This window comes from Lepidochelys olivacea, assembly GCF_965140295.1.
Source record: "Lepidochelys olivacea isolate rLepOli2 genome assembly, chromosome: 6".
Classification (NCBI taxonomy): Eukaryota; Metazoa; Chordata; order Testudines; family Cheloniidae; genus Lepidochelys; species Lepidochelys olivacea.
The window spans coordinates 14381317-14402050 of record NC_140416.1 but is presented as its reverse complement, the minus strand read 5'-3'; the positions used below and the strand labels follow the sequence as shown (position 1 = coordinate 14402050).

At 43.5% G+C, this 20734-nt stretch overlaps 1 protein-coding gene across 1 annotated transcript in view; it reads left to right on the top strand.

Moving 5' to 3' along the window:
- Positions 1-20734, top strand: part of LOC311522778 (NACHT, LRR and PYD domains-containing protein 12-like) — a gene marked incomplete at its 5' end in the record, with an annotated part of 144927 nt that overhangs the window by 72640 nt on the left and 51553 nt on the right. The window contains one exon of the mRNA XM_084632244.1: positions 15974-16144. Coding sequence (XP_084488370.1) covers positions 15974-16144 — 171 coding nt within the window. The remainder of the gene's footprint in view (positions 1-15973; positions 16145-20734) is intronic.

Genomic DNA, 20734 nt, shown 5'->3' with positions numbered 1-20734 from the left:
AAGCGAAACTCAAACAGCTTAATGGGACTAAATCGGGGGGCCCAGATAATCTTCATCCAAGAATATTAAAAGAATTGGCACAAGAAATTGCAAGCCCATTAGCAAGAATTTTTAATGAATCTGTAAACTCAGGGGTTGTACCGTATGATTGGAGAATTGCTAACATAGTTCCTATTTTTAAGAAAGGGGGAAAAAAGTGATCCAAGTAATTATAGGCCTGTTAGTTTGACATCTGTAGTATGCAAGGTCTTGGAAAAAATTTTGAAGGAGAATGTAGTTAAGGACATTGAAGTCAATGGTAAATGGGACAAAATACAACATGGTTTTACAAAAGGTAGATCGTGCCAAACCAACCTGATCTCCTTCTTTGAGAGAGTAACAGATTTTTTAGATAAAGGAAACGCAGTGGATCTAATTTACTTAGATTTTAGTAAGGCGTTTGATACTGTGCCACATGGGGAATTATTAGTTAAATTGGATAAGATGGGCATCAATAGGAAAATTGAAAGGTGGATAGGGAATTGGTTAAAGGGGAGACTACAACGGGTCCTACTGAAAGGTGAACTGTCAAGTTGGAGGGAGGTTACCAGTGGAGTTCCTCAAGGATCAGTTTTGGGACCAATCTTATTTAATCTTTTTATTACTGACCTGGGCACAAAAAGTGGGAGTGTGCTAATAAAGTTTGCAGATGATACAAAGCTGGGAGGTATTGCTAATTTAGAGAAGGACAGGGATACCCTACAGGAGGATCTGGATGACCTTGTAAACTGGAGTAATAGGAATAGGATGAAATTTAATAGTGAGAAGTGCAAGGTCATGCATTTAGGGATTAATAACAAGAATTTTAGTTATAAGCTAGGGACGCATCAACTAGAAGTAACGGAGGAGGAAAAGGACCTTGGAGTATTGGTTGATCATAGGATGACTATGAGCTGCCAATGTGATATGGCTGTGAAAAAAGCTAATGTCGTCTTGGGATGCATCAGGAGAGGTATTTCCAGTAGGGATAAGGAGGTTTTAGTACCGTTATATAAGGCACTGGTGAGACCTCACCTGGAATACTGTGTGCAGTTCTGGTCTCCCATGTTTAAGAAGGATGAATTCAAACTGGAACAGGTACAGAGAAGGGCTACTAGGATGATCCGAGGAATGGAAAACTTGTCTTATGAAAGGAGACTCAGGGAGCTTGGCTTGTTTAGCCTAACCTAAAAGAAGGTTGAGGGGAGATATGATTGCTCTCTATAAATATATCAGAGGGATAAATACCAGAGAGGGAGAGGAATTATTTAAACTCAGTACCAATGTGGACACAAGAACAAATGGATATAAACTGGCCACTAGGAAATTTAGATTAGAAATTAGACAAAGGTTTCTAACCATCAGAGGAGTGAAGTTTTGGAATAGCCTTCCGAGGGAAGTAGTGGGGGCAAAAGATCTATCTTGCTTTAAGATTAAACTCGATAAGTTTATGGAGGAGATGGTATGATGGGATAACATGGTTTTGGTAATTAAATATTCATGGTAAATAGGCCTAATGGCCTGTGATGGGTTTTTAGATGGGGTAAGATCCAAGTTACCCGGGAAAGAATTTTCTGTAGTATCTGGCTGATGAATCTTGCCCATATGCTCAGGGTTTAGCTGATCGCCATATTTGGGGTCGGGAAGGAATTTTCTTCCAGGGCAGATTGGAAGGCCCTGGAGGTTTTTCGCCTTCCTCTGTAGCATGGGGCACGGGTCACTTGCTGGAGGATTCTCTGCTCCTTGAGGTCTTCAAACTACAATTTGAGGACTTCAATAGCACAGATATAGGTGTGAGGTCTTTTTTAGGAGTGGTGGGTGAAATTTTGTGGCCTGCATTGTGCAGGAGGTCGGACTAGATGATCATAATGGTCCCTTCTGACCTAAATATCTATGGCACAGGGCTGGATGCTGTCATGGCAACGCTGATGATCTGTCATGAGCATACTGCCTGGTGTCCCTAGTTGCCCAATTCTATGGTGTTGAGCAGAGGGGCGGGGGGATATGTGATGGGTCAAGGCCAGATGGCTATAGAAAAGTAGTGGGAGATAGATATATTAGCTCCAGGCTAAACAAATCCCTGGTACCAGGATAAGTGAAATGGTAGCTGCTCCAGGTCAATTAAGACACCTGGGGCCAATTAAGAACTTTCCAGAAGGCAGGGAGAAGGCTAGGTTGATTGGGACACCTGAAGCCAATCAGGGGCTGGCTGAAACTAGTTAAAAGCCTCCCAGTTAGTCAGGTGGGTGTGCATGTCAGGAGCTGTGGGAGGAAGTTGTGCTGTTGGAGAGGCTGAGTAGTACACACCATATCAGGCACAAGGAAGGAGGCCCTGAGGTAAGAGTGAAGTGGAGCTTGAGGAAGTGAGGGCTGCTGTGGGGAACTAGCCCAGGGAATTGTACATGTCATGTTTCTAAAAGGTCAGTTACCATAGCTGATACTATTAGGGTCCCTGGGCTGGAGCCTGGAGTAGAGTGTGGGCCCGGGCTCCCCCTGCCACCTTTGTCCCCTGATTAATCACTGAGACTGGGAGACAACAGAGACTGTGCAAGGAAGGATAACTTCTCACCTCCCTCGCTGGCTTATGATGAAAATGGCTCAGTAGACTGTGACCCATGCCTCTGGAGAGAGAAGGGTTACGTGCAGGGTCACAGTGAGCCCCTGAGGCTAGCGAAATCCGCCAGGAAACACGGGACCTATGGAGGCAAGGACAGAGCTTTGTCACAGTACTTTTAAATTTCCTTTCTGTAAAGAACTCAGCAGAGTGTTCAGATGATGTAAGATGTCTGCTCCATTTAGGTATAACAGAATAAATAACAGAAATAGCCAAAAAACAAGGCCTGGCAGTAATGGGGGACTTTAACTGTGAAGATATCTGTTGGAAAAGAAGCACAGCAACACACAAAATCTCTGTTAAGTTCTTGGAACATAACTGGGACAACTTCTTGTTTCAGAAGGTAGGGGAAGTGAGCCAGGAACAGCCATTTTAGACTTGATTCTGACTAACAGGGAGAAATTGGTTGTGAATCTGAAGGTGGAAGGCAATGTGGGTGAAAGTGATCATGAAATTATAGGTTTCATGATTCTAAGAAAAGGAAGGAATGGGAGCAGCAGAATAAGTATGATTAACTTAAAAAAACCCCCAAAAAACCACAACCCCACAGACTTGAACAAACTACAGAAGTGGTAGGTAAGGTCCCCGGGAAGCAAATCTAAGGAACAAAGGAGTTCAGAAGAGCTGGCAGTTTCTCAAAGAGGCAATATTAAAAACACAATAGCAAACTATCCTGATGGAAGGAAAGATAGGAATAGTGAGAAGTACCTGAAAGTCAAAAAGAAATCCTACAGAGAGTGGAAACATGGACAGATTGCTAAGGATGAGTATTAAAAAAATCACTTGCATGTAGGGACAGAATTGAAAAGGCCAAGGCATAAATGAGTTAGACCTAGCAAGGGATATAAAAGGCAATAAGAAGAGGTTCTATAAATACATTAGGAGCAAGAAAAAGACAAAGGAAAGTGTAGGTCCATTACTTAGCAGGGAAAGACAGCTAATAACAGATGACCTCTGTACCAAGCTAATCCCTAGATCTCCTCCTATCACAATCACAGCTCTTCCAAGCTGCTTCCTCCACCATTCAGTACAGTTGCACCTAACATGGTGAATGCATCTGGAGGACATGCATTTAATTCCCAGTGGCTATTGCTAGCTCCAGGGGGCAGAGTTAAGGTTGTGCGGGTGTTTACCTTCACTTCTGTATTTCCTGGTTTTCTGAAGTGTGAGAAGGGCATGAGCTATCACCAGGCAACCTTAACTCTGAATTAAACAAGATTTTTGTCATTTAATTATTAGTGTATTACAGTATTGCCTAAGTGCTCCAGCCACATTTAGGGCCTCAGTGTGTAAGGCACTGGACATGTTGCAATGGCAGGTGTCACCAGGTGGTTCTGTTTTAGTTTTCCAAGTTCTTTTTTTAGCACATAAGGAAGGTTTTAGTTTTGAGGCGATGTGTTATGTTAGTTTTATTAGGTTTTGCAAGATTTCATGGAGGTGCAGTTTTGGGAAGGAGGGAGCAGTGCAAACAGCGACAGAATTTGCTGTCTGCCATGCGCTCTGATTACAGTCCATTCTGGCGACAGGTTTCTCCTTGGGAGTTTGGTGTTGGGCTGAGATCCCTGAAAGAGGAGACAGACCTTTATGCTGTGTGACCATCTCATTGCAGGACAAAGGGAGGGAGAAGGAAATATTAAAATTCCCATTTTTCAGATGAAAAATAGAGACCCAGAAAAATGGAGTGACTTGTCTGAGGTCACACAGGTGGAATAGGAACTGAACACAAATCTCTCCAGTTCTGATCCAGGGCTTTAACTACACAACTGGGCTGTCTCATGCAGAGAGTTGTGCTCATTTTTGTGTTTCTCAGTGTCAGAAATGTGCTTTTTAAAAATGGATATAGTCTCTCTTTTCTATGGTTAAGGTTTTTAAGGCAGAGGTATTTAATAATCAGAGTGCCTCTTGGGCTTTGCTTTCTACCACAGCTGCCAGAAGCCTGCATTCAGGATAGAAACCAAGACCACAGAGCTGGACCTGGCAGCTCCCTTAAAGGGACAGTGCCCCCTGTGACAGCATGTTAATACGTCTCAGCAAATCCAGCTTTAACTTGTCACAATTGAGTGTTCTACTCAGAATGCTGCTTGAGGGCACTAGAGGATGTCGCTGGGATGACAGACGAGAAAAGCTTTAGGGAATTTTAAAAAATGTTGTCATGGGGCCCTGGTACTGAAGTGCTTTGAGATTAACAAAGAGCCTAAAATTGCAGTTGCTTCGTTATGGGTGGGGGTTTCTCCTCATGGACATTTGCTTTGAAAGGACTGAGTAAAACACAGCACAATTCTGCCCATGAAGAGACAAATACTGGCTGTTGTGTCTGGTGGTGTATTCTTGCTCTACTGATTTCTGACCATAACATGTTCATGAAATTTAAGAGCTGTAAGCCATATTACAGAATCCACTGTGCAAAGAACCACCTAGTGTTGCTAATTCTTGCCATTTTATTGCGAGGTTTACAATACTTGGTGGGGTTTTTATTCAGCCTCAGCTCCTGGAGTCATGTGAATATTTGAGAATTTCAGGTTACATTTGTATTTATAATTACGTTTCTAGGCCCTTGTGACTGTGGAGAAAAGATTAAAAATGTGAACCATGTGTAATTTACACACTCAGGAACTAGAAGGCTAAGAAATAGAAACACAAAAGCATTTATAAAAAGAAAAGGAGTACCTGTAGCACCTTAGAGACTAACGAATTTATTTGAGCATAAGCTTTCATGAGCTACAGCTCATGAAAGCTTATACTCAAATGAATTGGTTAGTCTCTAAGGTGCCACAGGTACTCCTTTTCTTTTTGCGAATACAGACTAACACGGCTGCTACTCTCAAAAGCATTTATTTTGATCATGATTTGGAGGGCCTGACTCGTGAGTTTTGAACATCTGGAATTGGCAATACTGCTTGTTTGTTAGAAAATGATGGTGACTTTGCAAAAGTACTTATTAATGTGAAATAAAGGCCCAGAATAAAGCTTCTTAAAGCAGCTGTGATTTCAAGTGCATCTATAAATAGTGAAATCAGGGAACTGCATGAGGAGGAGTTTGGCTCCAATACAATGCCTTTCCAAAACAAAGTTTGACACAGTCAGACACGAAACAACAAATGACCAACCTTACAGCAGCATGACAAAGTAATTGCAGATGGCTGGTCAGAAGAAATATCCCTAGTGCTCCTGCTATAGACCCACATTGGTACAATATATATTGTAACATCAGGGATATCGGAAAGAATGAGGTGAGACCATGTTATCTAAACTCTAAAAAACTATAATATCATAAGAGCCCTAACACAACAGTGCCTGCTTTCCCTGGAGCAGGTGATGGGCAGTACCACCAACCATGAGCACACTTTGTTTCAATTTCCCATTCCCGCAGGCTCTGGCTTTCGCCACAACCCCCTACAGCCCAGGCACTGGGGGAGAATAAGCCCATTACAATTTAATTAATAATAGTAATAGAGATGAAATTGCTGCATGTGCTGGGATTCTATACAAAGGACATTGGCCTAATACCCCACACTATGACATTAAAAATGCCAAGCATAACCCCACAGCTGTAAGTGTAAATGTGGGGCTATTTTACAAATTTCCCAAGGGACCAATTAGATTTTAGAGCTGAAATCTAAGAAATAGATTAGCCAATTTGATAAGTGTTGTAGCCAATGTTGGAATGGAATTTAAATAGGAGAACCTCTTTTTTTGAGTCTAGGGAGCGTTAGCACACTAATTTTAATGGTAGGTTCCTTTCAGGTCAGCTTTTACCTTGGACAGTATTTCTCAGATCAGGACACGTGGGGCTCTTAACTGACCAACAGTTTATTAATTCTCCCTGAACCACTTATGTATATATACAACACTTCATCAGTCAGGTATAGATACACAAATACTCTAGGTTTCAGAGTAGCAGCCGTGTTAGTCTGTATCCGCAAAAAAAAAAAAGGAATACTTGTGGCAACTTAGAGACTAACAAATTTATCTGAGCATAAGCTTTCATGAGCTACAGCTCACTTCATCGGATGCATTCAGTGGAAAATACAGTGGGGAGATTGATATACACAGAGAACATGAAACAATGGGTGTTACCATAAACACTGTAACCAGAGTGATCAGGTAAGGTGAGCTATTACCAGCAGGAGAGCGCGGCGGGGGAAGGGGGTAGTGATAATCAAGGTGGGACATTTCCAGCAGTTGACAAGAACGTCTGAGGAACAGCAGGGGGTGGGGGGGAGAATAAACATGGGGAAATAGTTTTACTTTTGTGTAATGACCCATCCACTCCCAGTCTTTATTCAAGCCTAAGTTAATTGTATCCAGTTTGCAAATTAATTCCAATTCAGCAGTCTCTCGTTGGAGTCTGTTTTTGAAGATTTTTTTTGAAGAATTGCCACTTTTAGGTCTGTAATCACTACATCCATAGTGGCTAGGATGGTGACCTAGAATCCTATTTTTGACGTCTCCGACTCAAGGAATATTTCCAACACACCTCTGAACAACATACTAACCCACAGAGACCTTCCTACCAACACTACAAAAAGAAGAATTCTGGGTGGACTCCTCCTGAAGGTTGAAACAACAGACTGGACTTCTACATAGAGTGCTTCCGCCGACGTGCATGGGCTGAAATAGTGGAAAAGCAGCATCACTTGCCCCATAACCTCAGCCGTGCAGAACACAATGCCATCCACAGCCTCAGAAACAACTCTGACATCATTATCAAAAAGGCTGACAAAGGAGGTGCTGTCGTCATCATGAATAGGTCAGAATATGAACAAGAGGCTGCTAGGCGGCTCCCCAACACCACTTTCTACAAGCCATTACCCTCTGAACCCACTGAGGGTTACCAAAAGAAACTACACCATTTGCTCAAGAAATTCCTGGAAAAAGCACAAGAACAAAGCTGCACAGACACACCCCTAGAACCCTGACCAGGGGTATTCTATCTGCTACCCAAGATCCATAAACCTGGAAATCCTGGGCACCCCATCATCTCAGGCATTGGCACCCTGACAGCAGGATTGTCTGGCTATGTAGACTCCCTCCTCAGGCCCTATGCTATCAGCACTCCCAGCTATCTTAGAGACACCACTGACTTCCTGAGGAAACTACAATCCATCAGTGATCTTCCTGAAAACACCATCCTGGCCACTATGGATGTAGAAGCCCTCTACACCAACATTCCACACAAAGATGGACTACAAGCCGTCAGGAACAGTATCCCCGATAATGTCACAACAAATCTGGTGGCTGAACTTTGTGACTTTGTCCTCACCTATAACTATTTCACATTTAGGGACAATGAATACCTTCAAATCAGCAGCACTGCTATGGGTACCGGCATGGCCCCACAGTATGCCAACATTTTTATGGCTGACTTAGAACAACGCTTCCTCAGCTCTCGTCCCCTAATGCCCCTACTCTACTTGCGCTACATTGATGACATCTTCATCATCTGGATCCATGGAAAAGAAGCCCTTGAGGAATTCCACCATGATTTCAACATTTTCCATCCCACCATTAACCTCAGCCTGGACCAGTCCACACAAGAGATCCACTTCCTGGACACTACGGTGCTAATAAGCGATGGTCACATAAACACCGCCCTATACCGGAAACCTACTGACTGCTATTCCTACCTACATGCCTCCAGCTTTCACCCAGATCACACCACACGATCCATTGTCTACAGCCAAGCTCTACGATACAATCGCATTTGCTCCAACCCCTCAGACAGAGACAAACACCTACAAGATCTCTATCAAGTGTTCTTACAACTTCAATACCCACCTGCTGAAGTCAAGAAACAGAGGGACAGAGCCAGAAGAGTACCCAGAAGTTACCTACTACAGGACAGGCCCAACAAAGAAAATAACAGAATGCCAGTAGCCGTCAACTTCAGCCCCCAACTAAAACCTCTCCAACGCATCATCAAGGATCTACAACCTATACTTAAGGACGACCCATCACTCTCACAGATCTTAGGAGACAGGCCAGTCCTTGCTTACAGACAGCCCCCCAACCTGAAGCAAATACTCACCAGCAACCACACACCACACAACAGAACCACTAACCCAGGAACCTATCCTTGCAGCAAAGCCCGTTGCTAACTGTGTCCACATATCTATTCAGGGGACACCATCGTAGGACCTAATCACATCAGCCACAGTATCAGAGGCTCGTTCACCTGCACATCTACCAATGTGATATATGCCATCATGTGCCAGCAATGCCCCTCTGCCATGTACATTGGCCAAACTTTATAGTCTCTACGTAAAAGAATAAATGGACACAAATCAGACGTCAAGAATTATAACATTCAAAAACCAGTCGGAGAACACTTCAATCTCTTTGGTCACTTGATTACAGACCTAAAAGTGGCAATTCTTCAACAAAAAATCTTCAAAAACAGACTCCAACGAGAGACTGCTGAATTGGAATTAATTTGCAAACTGGATACAATTAACTTAGGCTTGAATAAAGACTGGGAGTGGATGGGTCATTACACAAAAGTAAAACTATTTCCCCATGTTTATTCTCCCCCCCACCCCATACTGTTCCTCAGACGTTCTTGTCAACTGCTGGAAATGTCCCACCTTGATTATCACTACAAAAGGTTCCCCCTTCCCCCCCCCCCCCCCCGCGCTCTTCTGCTGGTAATAGCTCACCTTACCTGATCACTCTCGTTACAATGTGTATGGTAACACCCATTGTTTCATGTTCTCCGTGTATATCAATCTCCCCACTGTATTTTCCACTGAATGCATCCGACGAAGTGAGCTGTAGCTCATGAAAGCTTATGCTCAGATAAATTTGTTAGTATCTAAGGTGCCACAAGTACTCCTTTTCTTTTTACACATACTCTAGTCATATACTGAACATAAACAACACGTGCAATCTTGAAAGTGGTTAACATAGATCAGCATTGAGGTCCAGCAATTATACCAAGGAACAACGCAAGTCACCAACATTTCTTATTACAGCTACTTATAATCATTAGTTATCAATTCTTTATTCCCACTAATACATTTATCCCACTTTAAGTAATTCCAGTAATTCTCCAAGGAATAAGCATTCAATTGTCTTAAGGCACTTCTACTAATATGGTGCCTGCTAGTGCTATTTAAAGTGTATTTAAAATATGAAACGGACAGGTTTAAAATCTCAATCAGTCGCTTGAAGCTATATTTTCTGGTTCTCTTTGGCCAATTTACTTGAGCGTAAAAAGGATAAACACACAGACAGCATTATTTAGTAAAAATCCATAATATGGTTACTTGAAGTCTTACTAAAAAGAATGTACAGGCAGCAAGATAACATTCAGTTATATATATAAAGAATACAAAGACAAATGCAATCTCTGAAATTAAATCTCACTGATGCTTCTTTTCAGTCTTGATAATCCTAGGAGCAGGAAAGTTGGTCTGTGGGGCTGGTCAAGTGCTCGGTAGTGCTTCTGAGTCCTGAAGCTTCTTCAATGGATTCAGCAACTCTGGGGTCCCATACAGTGATCTCAATCTTATATACCCCTATTGCAGGTCTCATTGGCCAGGGCTACTCTCTGATTTTCTGTTGGACACATGACCTTTCCATACTCAGAGAGAGTGGCAAGTGTGGATCTCCAGAAGGTGATGCTGATGTACAACAAATCTCTCAGAAACATTTCTTAGTCAGAAGGATTTTATATTTCATTCATTTCAATGATAGTATTTCATTTTTATCTCAGACTCTCACTTGAAATTTCCCCCTATTTAAGGAATTTCTTTTAAAGTTCCAATGTTATGCCCTAATTAGGTGCTTTTCTCTTTCAATATTCCTTTGTTCTTTGTTCATACCACTTCTATAGTGCAACAATCATTTAGAAAGAAAACAAATTTCCCTTATAGTTCCTAGTCTGTACATTCTTTGGTTACATCTAATACCTTTCATTTAACCTCTTTCAGGGCTTGTAGGAGAACACAGGGCATGACATGAGAGGAACAATATAGATAAAATTCTTACAGATGTAGAGCTTCTAAGTCAGTACAAGTAATGAGGCATAAAGGTCAAAAATGGTTACAAGAAAAATAAAGATAAAATATTTACTAATGCCAACTTAACAATACATTAGATTGAAAGCGGTGTTTTCCCACCACATGCTTCAGCAAATTACTGACCAAATTCTTAGGTCAGAACCCCTCCCCCAGTCCAATGCTGCTTCCTTTGTCTTTCAGGTGCCATGAATTCAGTGGGCAGAGAGAGAGGGCTATCCCTGGGGTGTTTGCTCCTTCTTTTTATAGTCTTGTTCCCCCTTTGAGAAGCATTTCCAGTTGGGATTTGGGAGACAAAGTCTATGTGGAAGGATGTGCCCTGCTGCTTTTCCCTCACATGTCTGACCCTTCTTTATCTCCACTTCCTCCTTGATCATTGTTTCCTGCCTGAATGCAAATTGCGCAGAGAAGACATTCCTTTGTTTGAGGCTGATCTGTTTGCCAACCTCCGTTTGGAATATGTGTTAGTAACACCATACAGTGGAATCTTATAACTTCACACACAATGTTGCCACACACATTTTACCAGAACAATAATGACCAGCAAATCATGAGTTCTCAAATGATACCTCACAAAACATACTTTGGACAAAGATTATTACAATAGAGTGCAAGATGTGGACAAAGGTAATCTTGGCACAGTTTTGGGTGGTGAGCAGTTGTTTTTGTTTAGTTTTTTCCCTTTCTTTTCACTAAAGACTGCAATCCAGCTAGTCTTTTCCTCTAATTTATAATTAAGAATTGTCTGCAGAGAGGCTGTCTGATGCGTTGAATTCTATTGTGGCAAATATCTCTCCCATTTCTTATTAAATTGTATTAAAATGGTGTGCCTTGATATGGCATGATTTCAGTTTGTAGACTTCCACACCTATCCCATATTATTTTTCCTCCCTGATCCTGCATTCCCCTTCATTTAAATCCAAAAATAAAATACCAAAATGTCATATAAATCTGTCCCCAAATGACTGTGTTTTCCCAAGGCCCTGTACTCTCCCAATAACATTTGGACTGAAAGGGAAACAATCCAAGTGAAGTAAATTCTCCATATATGGGACCTCAGCTCTCACCCCCAGGGATAAATTACCATCTTATCATTTGAGTTACAGGGGGAGGATTTACACAGAACCCCAGAGGGCCCCTCTGATTCCCTCTCTATTTTCTCCAGTCTCCTCCATCTCTGAGACCCTCTTATATGCTCCCCCTTCATAACCTTTATTTTCTCTATTTTTTAATACAGAACACAGGTACCACAGAGTTTTGCCCACTCCAATTAAACCATCTCCAGACTATTTGCTTTACAGTGTTGAGATAGTTACTGCTCAGCTGCTTGTTCTAGATGACTTCCAGTGATTCCCTTCTGGTTAATCTATAGATTATTCTTCGGGTGTCTGGGTTCTCATGTTCTGTTTCACTTCTGCCATTGCCGGTACATTCCCTGTGCCTTTCATCTCTAGTGTCTTTAATCTCTTCTTGTCTTATTCTCCTTTTCATGGTTTCACCATTTGTTAGGATTTCTTTCAGCAATTTATTATTAGTTTCTACCTCTGTAGTGTCTTTTTTGTGTCTGAGATTAGAATCATACTATCCCAAGCTATTGGAGTGTCATTTTTCCTTGTTTAAAGTCTCTTTGTCACACTTTCCATGAAGCTAATCCCCACCTAACAAACCTCACCCAAAGAATTTAAAAAAAAAGAAAAAAGAAATGCCCGCAACAAAATAATAAACAAAGTGAGACTTACAAACAATTGTGCCATTCATTCTGCTTGTGTCTTCTGTCTCTGTCCCCTCTATTTGTCTGTCTTAATTACATTTTAAACTCCTCGGGGGAGGGACTTTATAGCAAAACTCTGTACAGTGCCTACCACAATGTGGCCCTGTTCCTGGTTGCTCCACAGGCACTACTGTAACCCAAGCAATAAAAACCTAGTGGCTCTAGCCCCAGCGACATGAGAGATCAAATTTCAATCACTGAACTGCTGAAATTTTTGTGCTGTTCTGCGACAAAGCCGATTGCAAAACCTAGGATGAAACATGTGAGAGCTGGAAGCGAAGCACTCTCAGCCTCAGCAGTGCTATTTCTATTCTGTGTCCAGCCCTAAAACCCAGCTGGGTATTGCCAAAGGACGGATGACATTGGACGCAGTTATTCAGCAGCTTCTTGAATAAGTTGCTCAGAACTGGGAGACCAGATGATACCCAGTGATGAGCCAGCTGGAACAGGTGGTTATGTTGGGCAGAGGCTCCTGTTAAGCAATGCTGACCAGTAATAATTAAGATACTGAATGTAGCAGAGCTCTGTCAGACTCCCTGGCTCTGCATGATCCCTGAACAGCACAGGAGGTAGCTTGTAAGTCCGGCTGCATCAAGCAACGGATTTGTAAGTGCTGGCCAGAGTGCTGCATGCTAAAGAGTTCGGCGGGTTAGATTTCCCTCCTCAGTGGCAGTTGGTGAGAATAGTTGTTAATACATGTTCTATGTGCTCTAACTTCATCAGCCAACAAGATGAAGGATCCGAGTCATAAGTGGAGGCTTAGATTTTCTCTAGAGTTTCTAGGATTCCTCTTTTGCGAAGGGGGAAAATTCTGAGAAGGAGGGTGTCATGTTAGCCCTGATAGCCACAGAGCTGAAGAAGTAATATCAAAAACATTTTATAAATAGGGGGTAGGAGTCTTCTTGTCCGCATGTCTTCATAAAAATTGCAGGCGGAAAAACCGTTCTGAAATCAGTCCAGTCTACAAATGATGACTTTTTTTTTTTGCATTTCATGGTACAAGCTCACATTGTTCTATGATTTCAGACTTTTGCTGTATCCAAAAGGAAAAAAAGTATGGGAAAATGCATACAATCTATCACCTGGGTCTAAGTATTTCCCACACTTTCAAAAACAGAGCTATTTTGAGTACATAGTTGCATTATAAATCATATTTAGAAGATTTCTGCAACTTTTTGTGACAATTAAACACTTTTTATGAGTTGTGGTCATTTTTGTGATTTTCTAATTTTTTTTTTGATGGGATAACCAATAACGTTTAATCATGAGAGAAAAAACACACCACTTTCCACATCTATGTCCCCCCTGGTGATGACCACCAGATATGTGCCTAACATGGTAGCAATGAAAATTTTCTAGCTGATGGCTTACCCCTTAGTGCCCAAAATGCGTCTGGACTGGTAATCTAGTGAAAATAAACGGTTTTCACTTCAATCCTGCTTCAAGTGTAAATCCGCATGGAAACTTAATCATGGAGCTGCTAATGTCCCTGCATACATTCCTGTCTCCCACTGAGTTGATGTTGCTTTTGGACTGTGTATGCATCTGCTGGGAAATAATCAAATCTATTTTGGGGTCACATGGTTTTGATGCACCCACATCTCTTAACAGTACATCATAATATGACACGCTAGCAAGCCATCCTAGTACAGAATTCCAGATGAAAACCAAGAATGCACTTGTAATTTTGATAGAACACAATTTTGCCCTTGAAATGTATGACACATTTCTAAAATGCTGGAAATGGCACCTGCCCCCACACTCACACACACTGGAGTTCCTCACTTCATTTTGAATTTTTGTTTTCCCTCCCAACAGCTCTTCAAATGTTTGCTTGGGTCAGGTCTGGTCAGTAGTTAGATCTATCTGAATTCTTCCAACACACTTTAGCAAATCACAATGGGTATCATGGTAAGAAGCCTCATCAGTAGCTCAGGCCCTAATGTTCAACACCTGATTGGTAGGTAGCTCTTGCTTAAGAGCCTCAAGTATGGGGGGGGGAGAAAAAAAGAGGTCATGTTGGTTAAAAAATATGGGGGCACTTCTGAAACTGAGAAACACGAGGGACTAAGCACAGCTCTATGCAAGAGAAAGGATGGTCGTGTCATTAAATCACTAGATCAAAACTCAGACTCTCTGTGTGACCTTGGGCAAGTCATTCAATCTCTTATAGGTCTCAATCCTCCATTTGAAAAATGACAATAATATTTCCTTTCCCTACCTTTTGCCTGTCTGGTCTATTTAGATTGTAGGATCCTCAAGGCAGGGACTGTCTGTGTGTAGTGTTGCTCCTTCTTCTAGCACCAGTGTCCTGCTCTGACACCAGCATTACCCTCAGCCAAGTAATGGCAGGTGTCCTGCACCTTCCAGATCGGAGGAGAAACCAGTGACAGGGAGTCTGAGTAAACTCTAAGTGAAACCTGTCATATCTAATACTGATATTTAATATTTAAATTACATATGTATATTTATTCACCTGTTCTGAAATGAGATAGTGACACAGCAAACAGGCTTGGCTCTTCTTCCAGAGATCTCAGCCCAGCACCAAATTCCCAAGGAGAAACTCTGCCTGAAGAATGGACTCTACTCAGAGGCCAAGGCAGAGAACAAACTCTCTACTGTTGGCACAGCTAACTCCTTCCCAAAACTTATTACCAACCTTTCTCCTTGTTTGTGGGAGTCTGTCCTTTATTATCCTTGTTGTTGTCCTTCTTTCCCTTTACGTGTCGTCTCCTCAATTTGGGGAGTCTTCCTCGTCAACTTATCACTTGTCTTCTCTCCTTTCTTACCTTTAAATCTTGTGGAGCATTTGTTGCTTCAAGAACACCCTCTCCCCACCTCCCCCGACTAGGGCTTATCTCCATAGTTTCCCACATACACCCATGACATTTTTTCTTCCGCTGTTCAACACAAACTTAGAGTCTCTCATCCCACTGGGGGCACCTCTCTTCCTGACTCCAAAATATCTCAGGGGCTCTACCAACCCTGTCTGAACCTGGGGGGGCCCCCAGGGAGTGGGAGCTTCTGTCCCTCATATAAATACAGGGCTCTTTTTCTTTGTCAAACATTGGGACTCCCCTCCCCATTTGGCAGAGTGACCATATTTTCAAGGCAACTGTAGTGATGGAGGAGGCTGTGCAGGTGACCGTTCTGGTGGGAGGGGTGTTTCAACATATAGGCAATATTTGGAAGCTGTTGGGGGTGCAGAGGGTTCCCTGTGAGCCCTGGAGGGAGTGGGGGGAGTAGCAGTATGTGACAGCCCTGCTGGGGCCTAGTTATTGAGATGCACTGGGGTGTCTGGGCCACTCACAGTGCTGACTAGTCAAGAGTCAAGTGCAAAGGGTGGGGCTTAGACAGGAAGTTCCACCCCACACTGGTTCCGCACTGGCATAGGGTGGGGGTTGGGACAGGCAGTGGAGCAGGGCTTCTACTTCATTCGTCACGTGGATTGGTCAGGGAGAGGGGCTGGTGGGCGGGGCCGCCTGTCAGAACAGCTGTGACGAGCCCCCTTCACACTGTGATCCCCCTTCTCTGTGTTTCTCTCTTCTGCAGCTTGTGGATGTGTGATCTCTCAAGTGCTTCCTGCATGGATCTCGCCTCTGTTCTCAGCACCAGCCAGAGCCTGACAGAGTTGGATCTGGGTGCTAATAACCTGGGAGATGCCGGAGTGAAGCTGCTGTGTGCAGGACTGACACACACAAACTGCAAACTGCAGACACTGGGGTACGTCGCATTTGGCCTCCTCTATGTATTTAAAGGTGTCCTGTATGTAAAGTGCTCAACACAGTGAGGCACGGTGGGGAGGAGAGGATATTTTCTCTCTCTGTCTGCCCCACGCTGGTGGCTCTCAGGGACTGAGAGTCACCTCTTTATCCCCCACCTACAGCAAGAGGGTAGGTCTTACCTGTAGTACCTGGGCAGCAGCTGCCTACCACCACCAGCCCTTCACTCACTCAAGCACTCTCCTCTCAGCTTATGCCAGCCCCGACTTTGCCTTGTAGACTGACAAGAGGGGCACCCCAGTCACTGAATCCCTTTGAATCATTCCCGTTATACCCAGCCCCTGACTCTGGCTAGTCACAGAAGTACCAGATCCTCTGCATCCAAAGATGCCATGTAATCACTGCTCCCGTACAGCACGCAGAACTTTTGAACACTTATAATAGAACAAAAGTAGGTTTATTTAAGAAAGAATAAAGATTTATCTAGGAAGGAGAGAAGGTGATGGAAACAACTTGGTTGTAATGCAAAACAAAGTCCTAAAGCATCAACCCTGATCTAATGAACTAGGTTTTCCCCACAAAGTTCAGTCAGTTGCAGACTAACTGGTTTCATAAGAACCAGGATCCAAATATTCAGGACAGCTCCTCAAAGGCTTTCCTCAGTAAATACAGAGTGCCTTTGCCTACACTCTGTTATACTGAAAACTGACATTTGCTCTATTCATAGCCAAGGCAACCTCCTGCCTGCTGTGATGTTCCTTTTCACCTCCAAGTGGTTTTGCTAGTTTACCATGGTCTTTAATAGTTTTCCATTGACTGTTCTGGGATGTGGCAAGGGTAGACAACACAGCTTTCTGTAGGTACATTACATGTTATACTTGATGAATAAATAGCCTATAAGACGTGTTTGGTGTATTGAGTTTGTCAGGTATGAGGTGAGAGCTGTTTGCCAAGGGTGCTCTGTGTCACACCCACTGCATTTTAGTTTCTCTTATTCTTTATCTTTCCTCTTATTAGACAAACTCCATCTCATGCTGACCCTGGTGTCATTGCTGGCAAAGGCTTTAGCAAAGAGGTGATCTTGCATTTTGCTCAGACCATGGCCAGGCCAGGGCTCAGTCTGATCCCCTCTCAGAAGCAGTTCTACAGCCGAGTTCTAGCTGTTGAGAACACTCTGCTCCAATGCCCTGGAGTCTGAACCTGGGCATCTTCCAGTGGGATTGTCCCTGTGGAGCACAGTTGAGACTATGTCTGCTACAGGCCGTTGGCCATGGCAGCAACAGCACAACTCCGCACCATACCTCTAACGCTGCCCAGCCACACACAAAGGTGCGCACAGCCGTGCGCAGGGATCCCATCACCTCTGGTGCTTAACCTGCTCAGAGGAAATACAATCACATATTTTCCACCGCCACGTCCCTCTGCTCTGTTCTAGCAGAAGCACTGGCAAAGCAGCTGCAGTCGTGCAACGAGTCTTCTCCCAGTGCAATTCCACATTGCCCCTGCTCATCCTTCCACGAGCCCTTTGATCACTCAGAATCTCTGGGCTCAACACAGGGGACTTTAGGGGAAATGTAATGGCCTGTGATGTGCAGGAGGCCAGACTAGATGAGCTAATGGTCTCTTCTGGCCTTAAACTCCGTGAAGCTGATTCTGTCACCTGCCAAGCCACTCACTGGAGTTAGTTGCAAAAATTCATAATTTTGGTTCAAAAATGGATGAAGCATTAAGCAAAATATTCCAAAGAGAATTGTTTCCATTTTTCTGTGAGCTCTGCCACTCTTATCCCTGCTGCATGCCAGCCCCAGAGCAGCTGAGGGGAGACTTGTTGGTCTCTGATTGGCCTGGCCCCAAACACCCACCTCCCAGATTAACAAAGACACAATGAATGAAAAATACAATGTTATAGCATTAGAACTTCGAACACATGTCAACTTAAAAACATTGTTTGGTGCATTGGGAATTCTTGTGCAAAAACACAAAATGCTACACTATGGCCGTGCTGTCTAGCCCCTGATTTATGTGCATGAACACAGACACTCCACAGTGCACAACAGCTGCATATTGACAGCATCCACAGCAATTTCCACACTCCTGAGATGTGCTAAAGAGAACACAGAGCAGGGTAATTAGTTAACAAATCAACATCCGGATGAACCCTACCCTCTGCACTCCCCCACCCCAACTAAATCCTCTTTTCCATGGTTCTCCATCACCCACTTATTGTTCCCATCCTTCCAGCCCCAAGGGACTCCACTATAGCAGCTGAGGAAGAACTTCGGGGAGGATTCGCTGGGCTGCGTGGAGGACCCCCAAGGATATTCTTCCTTTGGGTCCAGAGCACTCTCCTCTCTAGCTCCTAAAGGGAAACACAGGGTAGAGGGGAACTGAATTCAGCTACTACACACACAAAAAAACGGAAAAATTAACAAATTTAAATAAACAAGCAAACTCTGTCTAAAAAACTAACAAACATGATTGAAGACATGACTTAAAAGAAAAATAATCCAGCTCCTCACTGCCATGAGCATCAACATCCAAAGCTGCTGGTGTTCTTCATGATCCACTCTGGGCCTCCAGGCCCAGAAACTGAATGGCGGAGTGACAGTAGGAGCTGGTGACTCTCTGTCGTGGCGTCTACAAGTGCAGGGTGTTGCTGCTCACAATGCATACGCAGGTCCTTGTGCAGGACACAACCATTTAAAGCTGGCAATGCAGCAGAGCAAAGAGTGACTACGTGCAGACAGACACTATAAGCCGTAGACATTATGCAGCTGCTCCAGGAAGCAGCGCGAGGAAATGCAGGGTAGGTACAACAACCCACAGGCCCTGCAACTTTTACAGAGTGCACTCTTAGGGAACAGTGCATTGTGTGCCCCAAAGATAGAATGGCTGGTGTGGATGCACTGCATCATGGCAGCTTCCAGTTCAGTCACACTGATGCAAGTTGCAATGTGCAGTTCTCTAGTGTACACGTTAGATCATAACCTATTTAGGGCCTTGCCAATTAGTACGAGGACTTTGAATTCAGTCTGGAAGGGAATGGGAAACCAACTGAGTTTGTGGCGCATCAGCGAGGGGCTCACATCAGCCATTGTTTCTTAAAAAAGGAGCAGCTGCCATCTGAACGTGCTATTTATCTCCCTTACAGGGAGAGTGACTTGTATCAGTCTAACAATATTCCCAGAGGTCTAGGCAACACTTGTGGTTCAATATTACAAGTATTTAAGAGACCAAATAACCCAGCTTAGCTTAGTTTATTAATAAGGGACAAAGCAGTACAAATATGAAAAGGAGGCATACATACACTCCTTCTGGGAAACAATTAATGTCACAGCACGTTCACCTCACACAGAAGTTGTGCTTCAAAAATATGCACCCAAGATCGCACAGCATGGTTATTTAAATATGTCACCCAGGACTAGAATTTAGCAGTCAGCTTTTTTTCTTTTCATCTTGTATCATGGTGTAACTTTCTCTTTCTTTGTAATATTACATTACAAGAGCTATGAAGGCACTACCTAACCTGTACTAGGAAGTAAAAAGGATGTATCGTGCCTTTGATAGGTTTTATATTTGCTAATGACAAAAGCTATGTTTTGCTTTGTGCAGTACATATAAGTGAAGCTGGAAGTGCTACCTTCAGTTACTATAGCCTGAAACTTCCATTGGTAGACCCTGTTTTCTGTTGCCTATAACTTTGCTAACCTTAACCATTTTGACTTACATTTTCCATGCTGGGTGTCTGCTTCAAGCTGGATATTTTTGTGAAATTTCAGCCTAAATGGTTCATCATCCATTTTCATCCATAGGCTAGGGAAACACACTGTTTCCCCTAAGTAATTCTGGTGAACTTTTCAGTGAGAAGTTCCATCCCCCCATGCTTTGGAGCAGGAACTTGAAATTTGGCAGTGGGGAGCATTTGTGCCAGGGATGTGCCTATTTCTGTTCCTGTGAACATCTGCCCCAATTTTCAAAGTTGTAAGTTTTTGAAAAATGTCAGTGTCGATGCTCAGTGGAGACTTATTTCAACTTTGCAGCTACAATCTCCAAATGTCCCTTCTTCACCAAGCATGCTCCACCCTGTGGCTCCAGAGGGTTGAGCCGACCCTGATTGGGACTAGTGGGGAAATCAGGAATGGATTGGGGGATCCCGACTTCCGTCTTGAGGTGGGGTATGTGGTGGGACAGATTTCCACCCCAGTCAGGAAGGGGTTAAATAACTCCTCCAGGCACAGTCAGCCCCAACATGGCAGACCTCTGAGACCTGTTGCACCTGGAGAGGGGTGGCTGCTTAAAAGGGAGGATCCAAGCCCAGTCAGTGCAGGGTGGCATTCAGAGGAAAGCAGAACTAGTGCTCCCTAGCCCCACAGAGCAGGGGCTGCTATCCAGGGAAGCTGCAGAAGAGACTGTACTGCCTGAACCCTCTGGAGAAGCAGAGGAACCATCTTTACTCTGCTTTGCTTTTCATTAGCACCCAGGGCACTCAGCCTGGATCTCTCAGACACTCAGGGTGTTAGAAACCCAGCCCCCTTCTCAGCGACTATTTAGCTGTTAGCTTGCGAGGAACAGCGGGGTGAGCCCAGGCTGT